Source organism: Aulonocara stuartgranti (genome assembly GCF_965226115.1).
Source record: "Aulonocara stuartgranti genome assembly, chromosome: 11".
Classification (NCBI taxonomy): domain Eukaryota; kingdom Metazoa; phylum Chordata; class Actinopteri; order Cichliformes; family Cichlidae; genus Aulonocara; species Aulonocara stuartgranti.
Genome location: NC_138947.1, coordinates 26,261,317 through 26,273,538, shown reverse-complemented (window position 1 = coordinate 26,273,538; position 12,222 = coordinate 26,261,317). Strand labels below are relative to the sequence as shown.

At 37.6% G+C, this 12,222-nt stretch overlaps 1 protein-coding gene across 1 annotated transcript; it reads right to left on the bottom strand.

Annotated features, from left to right (window-relative positions):
* Window positions 1-430: 430 nt before the first annotated feature.
* Window positions 431-4,328, bottom strand: echdc1 (enoyl CoA hydratase domain containing 1). The gene is made up of 7 exons (XM_082552628.1): window positions 4,241-4,328; window positions 3,004-3,075; window positions 1,910-2,085; window positions 1,650-1,792; window positions 1,492-1,544; window positions 1,275-1,355; window positions 431-1,186 (listed from the first exon to the last, which is right to left on the bottom strand). The coding sequence occupies exons 2-7, from the start codon at window positions 3,066-3,068 to the stop codon at window positions 769-771; spliced, it is 936 nt and encodes a 311-aa protein (XP_082408754.1). The 5' UTR covers window positions 3,069-3,075; window positions 4,241-4,328; the 3' UTR covers window positions 431-768.
* Window positions 4,329-12,222: the final 7,894 nt, after the last annotated feature.

Here is a 12,222-nt window from a genome sequence, read left to right as displayed (position 1 = left end):
TTCCTAATGCAGAAGATGAGAGCTACTGCGCAAAGCAGCGATACCCACTCGGAAAACATTCCTACAGCCAAGGTTTTCCTAATAGGCACAGCGACATGGACACTGAGGAAATCTGAAGAATCAGCTGATATAAACTACAAGTAAGATATAAACTACTGCAGTGTTTCTCTGTCCTACAGAAAGATGAGTCTTTCTCATGTTGATTATACCTCATTGTCTTGACTGCTTCAGTGTTAATCAGCCTGGAGTGATCTAATCATTTCCATAATTGCATAGTCAGAGGAGCTGGAGGATACAGACTGTTTATCTGCTGAATTGGCACTGAAAGGGTTTAGAAAATTAAATCCCTAACACAACAGGATCATACAGCATGTTCACTGTTACTATCAAGGACACCAGTGTAAACAAATCACAATAATTTCAGTCTCCACAGTGGGAATGATACTACATTTCTTATGACTTGACAGTGCACCACAGATGCTGTATTTTTAGCAAAGGGGCAGATGCATAATCCAGATTTGTATTTATTTACTTTACCTGGAAGTTCTGTATACAACATTAAAAAAGGAAGCTTCAGTGGGTGTTTTTGCTTCTTAACATCTAAACTTGTAGGCATAAAGTCAAAGAGATGCAACAAGAATCACAACCACAGCACTGTGCAATGACTCATCTCTCACTATCACTGCACTTGAACAGATGCACCTAGTAAAAGTACTCAATCAAAACAAATATATAACTTTAGTCCCCTAAAATTAGTTTCCACAAAAGTCATTTGTGTTTGGACTTGCTCGCCAGGGCCTCCAGGTTAGCCGGAGCGCCCCACACCGTCCCAAATATGTCCTTCTCAGTCCTCAGAGCTTCAGACAAAGGAAGCTCTCTGCCTGACAGCACCACCTTCTTCACAGCTTGGATCACTGGGGCAGGTCCCTTTGTGTAGCGAATGAGCCAGTTTTCAGCCTGCTGCAGGAGAGGGGCAGCACCTTCTGTTTTCTGATGGCCTTCCAGGACTCCATCCACCAGTCCAATGTTTACGCCAAGCTCGGGATCCACTTTTACAGCCCCGCCAAGCAACTTCAGTGCGTTCTGGCTTCCAACCAAGTGGACAAGTCGGGCAGCACCGCCCCAGCCTGGGACCAGACCCATGTGTTTATGGACAAACTGGATCACGCTGCCTGCCTCCATTAATCTGCGAGAAAGGAATAACATACGCATGCTAGATTATTAGCTTTTGGATAAAATGCTGTTATGTAACGGAAACTTCTCAGGAGCGTTACCTGAAATCGCAGGCAGTCGTGAGTTCTGCACCGCCTCCCAATGCTCTCCCTTCCACCAGAGCAACAGAGATCAGGGGGAGCCTACACTAAGAAAATGCTCCTGTAAGCATACTGTGGTGCACATTATATAAAAACTAAACTAAGACCCCTTTAAGCGCATAAAGGTAACGGTTGTAGTTTGCAAAAAAGCACTAGAGAGGAAAACTAGAGTCCTTACCTGAGCAGCCTCGTAAGAGCATTCTGCATGAACATACACATCTTCATCCCATCCTATGAGACAAGAAAAGCATCATTTAGGCATCTTCAGTAAGAGGAATCCAGACAGTCACACCAAGATAGACATGAATGCAGTAAAGAATTTGTCCCCTTTGTTACCTGTTGGTTAGATATTGCTCGGACAGCGTTAAGGTCAGACCCAGAGCAGAACGTTTCAGCCGCACCCTGAACTATGAGGCCTTTGCCCTCTGGCCAGTTCTCCAGCTGGCTCACCCTTTCCTCCAGATCTATCATCATACTGCCTGCCAGCAGGGCAAAAAATAATCAAGGCAATAAACCAAAGTGCAATTTCACTTACAAATATTTATGGGAGGCTAATTTTTATCTGTCAGTCTGCGTCAAATGTAAAGTAACCTTACCAGAGAAAGCATTCATGCGAGATGGGTTGTTGATGGTCAGCACCGCAATGCCAGAGTCCTGTTTCAGCAGATCAATGGAGCCTCCATGAAAGGCCTGAAGCTTCTCTTTGATCTCATCCTGGTTGAAGCCGTGGATGCTGGAGTAAACACAGCTACTCCTCTGTCTCTGCAGCAGCCTTGGAGAAACACTCATGGATGAATAAATGCCTTTTTGTCTTTAAACTCCATTCTTATTTATATGTGCGTTAAAGTTAAATGACATGTTAGTCATGTTAAATGTACAAACCAATGGCATCAGAGTCATTCAAGGGTCTACACATGAAAGATCTCAGACTTTCTAATAATTTTAAACACAGTTACAGAATGTCTGCATACTATCAGTGCTTTTTAAATCACATCCTATTAAGTGTAAGGTGCAAGGCTAGTGTAAGTTTACCTACCTAAGAGCCTATTTCTTTAAAAGTCTACTTTTTAAAAAGATACTTCCAAGTACAAAAGCACAGAGCAGGCAGTAATATCCATTCATTAGCTATACTCTTATATCAAATCTTAATGAAAATATGGAAGGGTTTTAAGAAAGCGGTTATGCAGGACACACACTGCATAACACATGTGATCCATGGCCCAAATCTTTATTGACCATTTATTAGGACTTTAGCTGATAAGGTTTTATTAAATTGTACTGATATGACCAGAGAGTACTGCAGGTTAAATGAGCTTAATGATACTGATTGTTAAGATATCAATAACAGTCATTTAAAGAAAGCTTTTACAAAGCAGCCAAATAGATTCTTGTTGCTCAAAGGTCAAACTGCATGCTTACACTCACAAACAGAGGAAGAAGGAATGGTTTAAAAAAAAAAAAACAACTACAACCTCTGTTTAAATCAGCATGGGGGATGTATGTTACTAAGTGATGCAAATAAATGGTAAATATATAATCCAGTTTAGCTGAAATTGTGATGTTAGGATCAACATGAATTTCATCATTTTTAATACGTGAACAAGTAAAATGGATTTAACTTGGCATGGTTGACATTCTTTATTTGCTGTTGCCATTATAGCGATGAGCAATGATGTCTAGTCTCCATCACCTGGCCCAGGTTCTGCAGTGACTGCTGCACCTCAGGACCTGTTGCCTCAGCGCACAGAGGACCATCCTGCTGCTGCATGATGGCAGAGAAACACAGAGAGAAAATATTTGCATTTAGCTAGATTCAGTGAAATTGCCTCAGACTTGTGGCCAAACAATACGACACACCGTTAGGTACAATACTGATGGTATCATGATAAAATGATACTAGGATACTTTGCAAGATGATAATAAGCAACACATCACATTATCTGTGTGAGTGAAAGTGAATAAAAAGAGCCCTAAAGATTCACATAACAGGAGTTATATATTTATTCACCTTATTATGGCATCAATGCATATTATCAGTATTTAATATAATAATAAGCTTGATTTAATGATATGCTTTAATAATGTGTCTTCTTCACTTGCAGCTGGTTAACTGTAGTTCACTTTAATGCCACCATGAAGGATCATGAAGTAGAGACCTCTGTTAATTAAACTGGATAGAGTGCCATATTTTATTATCAATACCTTGCCTCTCCCCTAACTTAGACAGATCACTTTATATAGAATCATAGTGGGAATATGTAATGGACACTTCAGACTTTGAGCTTTCAGTTAATGCATTTCACAAATGTTTTTCATAAACTGAAAATAGGTAAATGTGTATGTGTATAAATTGCTGTAATTCTTAAACAGTTTATTCAAAATATTTGCAAAAGTCTTTGAATTAAAGCTAAAAATCTGCTTTTTAATAACATGTTGATTGCTTGATTTAAAACCCACTGTGTTTGTGTACAGAGACAAACCCACATAAACTGTCTTTCCACAACATATTGTGAAACAGGAACATTAAAATGTATTGTAGCATTTTTTTTTTTTTTAGCATTAAGATGAAATGGGCAAAAACAACCGGAGCTTTTGACATCTGTAACATGTCTGTAGTATTAACCAGCCCGGCATACAGTACATGTAGGAAAACATCTTTGAAACTACTGCAGTACGATACAAGAGTATCAACACAAAGAGTTAGTAAACAATTTATCAATAAAATTCCCAGACGAAGAATCAAACTTTGAAATCATTTTATACGGTTCTGTTTAGAGGTGAAGCATTTCACAGCTGGCAAATGAAATACACTGGGTTAGCAGTCCTTTTCTAGCTTTAATAACGAATGAAATATGTTCCGTAAAATTCGTTTATAAAATTTTACCATGTCGCTATTTCCATTATAAAACACTTAACACGAAACCAACCTTGCTTTATGACAGTCCGGTGGTGTCACTTTGAAATCTGCCCCCCTAGAAACTAGAACTCAGGAAACAAATACGATAGCCAGCGTGTGACTGTAGGTGTTTAAGTCCTCCACCAGGGGGCGGAGTAATACTCATGTTCCTTTCCTGCACTTTTGTTCATTTTTAAATAAAATAAATATATAAACAGATTTTATATTTTTTTAAAGAAACAATATATATATATATAATGCTGGTGCATAGACTGAACAATATTTAAAAAAAATTATAATTTATTGTTGAACTATAATGTTATCCATCATAGGCCTATGGACTGCACAAAGAGACCTGCTCTTTATCACATGTCTGTAAACACTGCACACTGAGACTCTGGCTTTTGCAGACATGCCCTTATTCAGTAGCACTGACACCAGCCCTTCAAAAAGCACCCAGGACTCATATTTCCATGTCGGCACAGGCATTTGGCATTCATAATAGCATGACCTATGTAAAGTTGTCACTATTGTACAGTGGGTTTTCATGGTAAAACCCTATTATAACTGGTGATGATTTATAGTATAAAACATCTTTACTTGACACCAGTGAGCAGGTCATGGCAGTGGATTCTTTCTAATCTAGCACTATGTCAACATTTTGTCAAACAACCAAAACTGTATACACAAAGTAGGCATTGCAAAACATATGAAAAGGGTGGCTGGAATAAGATCAAGATGAGGGTTAAGATTCCGCTCAGTTTCTCCTGAGCAGCAATACTATAATGGCAAAGGGGTCGATTTATTCGCATATATTTACATATTTATTTGGTTTTGAATGTATTTTGGTTCCCAGTGAATTTATGATATGTGCTTTGTCTAAGGAACTATTTGCTTCACAAAAAACATAAAACCTTTGTGAGCGATAGACAAAAATGTGTCTGAGATCACAGTACTGTCCAAGGATTACCTTTAAATACATCTTTAAGACAATTCATTACATTTTTTTCACAGCAACAGTCACAGCAACAATGAAAAAACTGAGGTTTGTAAAGATTTGCCCAGTCTTATCATCATTTGAAGGAGAAAGGAGAGAAGGTTGAGTAAGAGTTAGAAATCATGGGCTTGCAGAGAGTGAATAATCATAAATAAATAAGAATGAGAGGATAATTTACTGTAAATAGCAAGAGTTGGTGAAGGAAAAGGTGGAAAATATGTGCCAAAAACAGAAGGAGGCTGAGACACTTCCTGCCCCGTGGTCTGGCATGTGGTTAGTGGACACATAAATCCTTCCCTTCAATCCACACATCCTCTACCGCTATTCACAGCCCATAGCATCTCTGTGGAAAGAGCAGAGGAACCAAAAATACCCCCCTCATTTCGTTCGGATTGCTGAGGATTCCTTTTCACTTGACACAAAACGGTTATCTGAGAAGAACTTGTCAAAATATTGTTGCGTTCACATGCCTAGAACCACAGCTGATCAGATAGCAGTGGCCTTATTTAAAACTGTCATCGCATACTGTTTTACAGGACCGTTCAAAGGAAAATATTTTGCACATACAAGCGGCAGCTGTCTGGATCAAAGTGTAATTTCCCCTAAATGGTTTATTGTAGCCAGACACAGTCATAGTGCAAACGTAAAAAGGTCATCAACAAGGATACACTGCACTGTAACCAAGGCAGCAATAGAGTCAACTCTGTTTAAAAGTCCACCCTTCTCCAGTCTATTTAAAAGTGGGGAAGGAATTCAAATGTTGGTGGGACTCTTCCCAGGAAGGCATTCCAGACACGTTGACTCCCTTTCTTGCTCTGCATAGTGCATTAAGCTTGGTCAGCTAACCTGCAACCTGTCCATAAATATCACTGTGTGAAGTGCAGAACCTAAAGGACATCGTGGCTTTGTGCAGTTTGCATATGCATTGGTCTCTCTGTAGTGTGTGATAAACAAGCAGCCTGGTGTGGTATCTTCCATCTTTCAAACTGTGCTCATCTACTTTCAGTCACTGTCTGTTCAGCCCTTTTAGCCTGTTTTATTATCCATCTGGATATCAGTGATGCAGCCACGGACTGATAATGGAAGGCTGTCTGAAATTACAGCCTCACTAATGGGAGAAAGGCAGGGATGCATTTCTCACATCTGCCTATATGCATGCACAAATGCTGTTGCATGCCCTGTATGTCTGTGTGTGTTTCAGTGTGTGGCCGTGTGTTTACTGTATGTGGCCTTCAAACTGATGCATCAGTGTACTGATCAATATGCAGCTGTCTGGGGCTCCACAGGAAGTCGGGGAATGTGCCGCAGTCAGCATGGCTCTATACCAACACATCAAGATAAGGAAACACACACACAGGCACACATTCACACACACATACACACTCAGAGGACATTACATTGATTTAAGTACAATTCCTGGAAATCTGACCGACAATATCCTTAAAATATGTGTTTGTTTTTTGTCCACATATAGAGCACAATCCCCTTTAATAGGGGGTCCAATAGGGTGAGCAACATCTCAGCTACACTCAGAGATGAGATAAGAGCCTGTAAGGGTCTATTTCAGAGCACAAAGAATGGCAGGTTTGCAGGTGCCAGAGGTTCTCTGGGGCCCAGAGGTTTCCTGTGAGGAGTGCTTAGAGGTCTGTGGGGGTGGACGGCAGAGTGCCAGGAGACTCTGGTAAGGCTGTGGATACACTTCAGTGGAGGCAGCAACAGGGACGTGACCATTCAAGATGCAACTGAAACACTGGCAGACAAAAAGACACCTATTGTAATGTGTACCATGCACTTGAAACAACACATTATGAACCAATTTTTATGCAGACTACATTCTTTACAACTCACAAATTTCTCAATTAAGAAATACTGAGTTATTTTTTTCGGACATGCTTAATGTTCACAGTGTTCAATATGTGGCTGAAGTGCAGGCTTTCATCTTTATTTCAATGAGTTTTACAAAAATCTTGTAAAATTTTGGACAAACAACCTTTTTACTACTTGGATGAAAAAACTTTGCAGGCAAGGTGTGCCTGACGTCTAGAACAAATGCTGCATTTTCTCGCTCGAGTTGCTCTGCTAGTTCTTTACTGCAGCCACCTTCAGTTTCTGCTTGTTTGTGGTGCGTCTGTCTGCATTCAGTTTTGTATTTAATAATGGAAAAGCATGTGCTGTTGATATCAAATTGACTTGGCCACTGAAGAATATCCAATTTCTTTGCCTTGAGAAAACCTTGGGTTGCTTTAAAGTATGCTTTGATTTTCCATTTACTAACTGAAGCTCTATCTGATTTTTGCAGCATTGGGCTGAATCTGAGCCAAGCGTATTACCATGTACACTTCACAATTCATCTTGCTACTTCTATCAGCAGTCAGAAGTAGTTTAACCTAGCTGTCTTATTTAACTGCAGTGGGTTTTCTGGGAGATAAGCACGCTGGTTTTAGGGTGGATTACTCTACAATTAATCGTTTTACATGATGTAATTGATTTATATTTGTACTATAAGAAACAACTGTATTTTTCTTTTAAATAGATAAAAGCAAGCTTTGGATTTAGTGGAAAGAAGTCTATTATGGTTTAAGTTAAGTGGGTCATTTGTTGATAGATACTTATTTAGTTTCTTCTTTTGATGATGTGTATTGAATGATCATATGCCTTGTTTATTTGTGTGTATATTTTCTCTTTTACCAGAGAAGGGGGTTCAATGAGAATGGTACGGAAGAGGATTAGGACCACCAGAAAAAAGAGCGGGCTTTTTTTTTTCTTTTCCAGAATTCTGAGATTAAAGTCAGAATTCAGACTTTTTTTTCCCTCAGAATTCTGACTTTAATCTCAGAATTCTGACTGTTTTTTCTCAGAATTCTTTTTTCTCAAAATTCTGACTTTAATCTCAGAATTCTAACTTTAATCTCAGAACTGTAATCTCAGAATTCTGAGAGTAAAGTCACAATTCTGAGATTAAAGTCAGAATTCTGTGATTAAAGTCAGAATTCTGAGGGAAAAAAGTCAGAATTCTGACTTTAATCTCAGAATTCTGATTTTTTTTTTTTCAGAATCCTGAGATTAAAGTCAGAATTCTGAGAGTAAGGTCAGAATTCCAACTTTTTTTCTCAGAATTCTGACTTTAATCACAGAATTCTCTTTTTTTTTCTCAGAATTCTTTTTTTTTTTTAATTCTGACTTTAATCTCAAAATTCTGACTTTAACCTCAGAACTGTAATATCAGAATTTTGAGAAAAAGTCAGAATTCTGACTTTTTTCTCAGAATTCTGACTTTACTCTCAGAACCGTAATCTCAGAATTCTGAGATTAAAGTCAGAATTCTGAGAAAAAAAAATCTGAATTCTTTTTTCTCAGAATTCTGACTTTAAGGTCAGAACCGTAATCTCAGAATTCTGACTTTAATCACAGAATTCTGAGAAAAGAAAAGTCAGAATTCTAAGGGGGCAAAAAGAATTCTGAGAAAAAAATCTGAATTCTGTGATCAAAGTCGGAATTCTGATATTAAAGTCAGAATTCTGAGAAAAAGAATTGTGAGGAAAAAAATCTGAATTCTGTGATTAAAGTCAGAATTCTGAGAAAAAAGTTTACTCTCAGAATTCTGACTTTCATCAATCATTAATAAACGCTTGTGACCTGGTTCCACTGGCTGCTATACCCATACAGAATAATGTTGCCTCCAGCAGGCTAAGTCTAATTGAGTGAAATCACTGGTTTGCACCTTTTCTCAGAATTCTGACTTTAATCACAGAATTCTCATTTTTTTTCTCAGAATTCTTTTTTTTTTTTTATTCTGACTTTAATCTCAAAATTCTGACTTTAACCTCAGAACTGTAATATCAGAATTTTGAGAAAAAGTCAGAATTCTGACTTTTTTCTCAGAATTCTGACTTTACTCTCAGAACCGTAATCTCAGAATTCTGAGATTAAAGTCAGAATTCTGAGAGTAAGGTCAGAATTCCAACTTTTTTTCTCAGAATTCTGACTTTAATCACAGAATTCTCATTTTTTTTCTCAGAATTCTTTTTTTTTTTTAATTCTGACTTTAATCTCAAAATTCTGACTTTAACCTCAGAACTGTAATATCAGAATTTTGAGAAAAAGTCAGAATTCTGACTTTTTTCTCAGAACCGTAATCTCAGAATTCTGAGATTAAAGTCAGAATTCTGAGAAAAAAAAATCTGAATTCTTTTTTCTCAGAATTCTGACTTTAAGGTCAGAACCGTAATCTCAGAATTCTGACTTTAATCACAGAATTCTGAGAAAAGAAAAGTCAGAATTCTAAGGGGGCAAAAAGAATTCTGAGAAAAAAATCTGAATTCTGTGATCAAAGTCGGAATTCTGATATTAAAGTCAGAATTCTGAGAAAAAGAATTGTGAGGAAAAAAATCTGAATTCTGTGATTAAAGTCAGAATTCTGAGAAAAAAGTTTACTCTCAGAATTCTGACTTTCATCAATCATTAATAAACGCTTGTGACCTGGTTCCACTGGCTGCTATACCCATACAGAATAATGTTGCCTCCAGCAGGCTAAGTCTAATTGAGTGAAATCACTGGTTTGCACCTTTTCTCAGAATTCTGACTTTAATCACAGAATTCTCATTTTTTTTCTCAGAATTCTTTTTTTTTATTTTATTCTGACTTTAATCTCAAAATTCTGACTTTAACCTCAGAACTGTAATATCAGAATTTTGAGAAAAAGTCAGAATTCTGACTTTTTTCTCAGAATTCTGACTTTACTCTCAGAACCGTAATCTCAGAATTCTGAGATTAAAGTCAGAATTCTGAGAGTAAGGTCAGAATTCCAACTTTTTTTCTCAGAATTCTGACTTTAATCACAGAATTCTCATTTTTTTTCTCAGAATTCTTTTTTTTTTTTTTAATTCTGACTTTAATCTCAAAATTCTGACTTTAACCTCAGAACTGTAATATCAGAATTTTGAGAAAAAGTCAGAATTCTGACTTTTTTCTCAGAATTCTGACTTTACTCTCAGAACCGTAATCTCAGAATTCTGAGATTAAAGTCAGAATTCTGAGAAAAAAAAATCTGAATTCTTTTTTCTCAGAATTCTGACTTTAAGGTCAGAACCGTAATCTCAGAATTCTGACTTTAATCACAGAATTCTGAGAAAAGAAAAGTCAGAATTCTAAGGGGGCAAAAAGAATTCTGAGAAAAAAATCTGAATTCTGTGATCAAAGTCGGAATTCTGATATTAAAGTCAGAATTCTGAGAAAAAGAATTGTGAGGAAAAAAATCTGAATTCTGTGATTAAAGTCAGAATTCTGAGAAAAAAGTTTACTCTCAGAATTCTGACTTTCATCAATCATTAATAAACGCTTGTGACCTGGTTCCACTGGCTGCTATACCCATACAGAATAATGTTGCCTCCAGCAGGCTAAGTCTAATTGAGTGAAATCACTGGTTTGCACCTTGTTGTCAACAATTTGCAAGGGGATGTCTCTTTCTTGCAGACTTTGGCAGTGATGCACCTGCCTCCTCAAGACTTGGTTAGATGCTGTAAAGTTGTTTTTCTTATCCACTGAAATAATACTTTCTTTATGCACTTAAGTATTCTTCTTTGGTCTTCCAGGCCTCTTGCTGAGCTGGTCATTGCATTCCTTCTTTTTAACGATGCACCAAATTGAGTTTCTGCTATCTCTCTCATAGGTTTATTTGGCGTTTTCAGCCTAATTATAAACCTCTCACTCGCAGGTAGATCTCTTTAGATCTCATATTTAAAATTAAGTTAAAAGGTATAAACTACACTCATGTGACTTAACCTCAGATATTATGTCTACTTCATTTGTCAGTAAAAAAAAAACAAGGAAGCAGGCCTCACCTGGCTGTGAAACTGCTGGTCAGTATTAAAATTCTGATATTTATCTTTCTGATCTTTCACTAATGACATTACAAATAAAGGCTTGCTAAAGACAATTTTCCATTAACTATTACAAGAATAACCAGTAGTCTCTTATAACTCATGTGTCAACACTTGGTGACGGTAATTTTAAGTGTTACCATTCTTTGCCTCCTTGATGAAATACAGATTGTTCTCTAAATTCTTTCCCTCAGTGTTATTTTAATCAGCAACAGGATAAAGAGCACTGGTTATATAATGGTTTTAGCATCTGGAAACCTCCAGATCTGACTACAGGATAGCACAAGTGTGCACTCTTGCCCAACCTTGACATAGTAAAACAGGTCAGACAGCCAATATGGTCCTAGACTGGGCAGGTCAGAAGAGAATGACAATATTTATATTTATATCAGCCCCTGGTAGGATTTCTGGCACCACAACATTGTCGCACCTGTTATTTCAGTCAGCCTAGAGTGCAAGGTTTCAGGGTGTGTGAGTGTGTGTGAAGTTGCATAACTAATGCATTCACCAAACAGAGCCTTGACATTCATAAATAGCATGGTACTTTTCATGTTTTTGTGTTTAGGCAAGGAAAAAAATAAACACAAAAATGCATATTTACTCCATGTGATGGAAACATATTTACAGAAAGGAATGTGGGGAAAAACTGCAAAAAGAAAAGGTGGGAACAGAAGTGCTTACACATTGACATTATAGTGTCTAGTGTCAGACAGACAGTTCCACATGTCACGTTGCTCTGCACTCACAGGAAGAGATCACAGTGTTACCAAAGATCTTGGCCGGCAAGATTGAAGCAACTGGAGCCAGACAGTCGTTTGATTCTGGTGCTTCATTTCTGTGAGCTGAAACGTCATGCACTGTGACTTGATTTCTCTCACATAAATATTTATGCGCAAAGTCTGACCAATGTCCAAAATGTACTAAATTATTGTTCATAGTGAAAGGATAAGGTTTGAAGACACATGCAGCCTGGGAATCAGGCATGGGTTGATTGCTGAGAAATAAATTACTCAATGTCTGCCCTCTCCTGTAGTTTGTGTTTTGACCTTATCTACCTATGATCTTCTTTTTTCTCTTCTTCTTACCCTCACCACCTGCCAGTCACAAATGCCCACCCTTTACTGCCTCTGGTTGTGT

What these genes read in the sequence shown, in the direction of transcription:
- echdc1 (XM_082552628.1), bottom strand. Translation starts at nt 3,068, where the DNA reads ATGGTCCTCTGTGCGCTGAGGCAACAGGTCCTGAGGTGCAGCAGTCAC. An exon ending in CACTGCAGAACCTGGGCCAG is followed by an intron (nt 2,086 to 3,003) that starts GTGATGGAGACT and finishes TGTTTCTCCAAG; the next exon opens with GCTGCTGCAGAGACAGAGGA. An exon ending in GCTCTTACGAGGCTGCTCAG is followed by an intron (nt 1,356 to 1,491) that starts GTAAGGACTCTA and finishes TTCTTAGTGTAG; the next exon opens with GCTCCCCCTGATCTCTGTTG.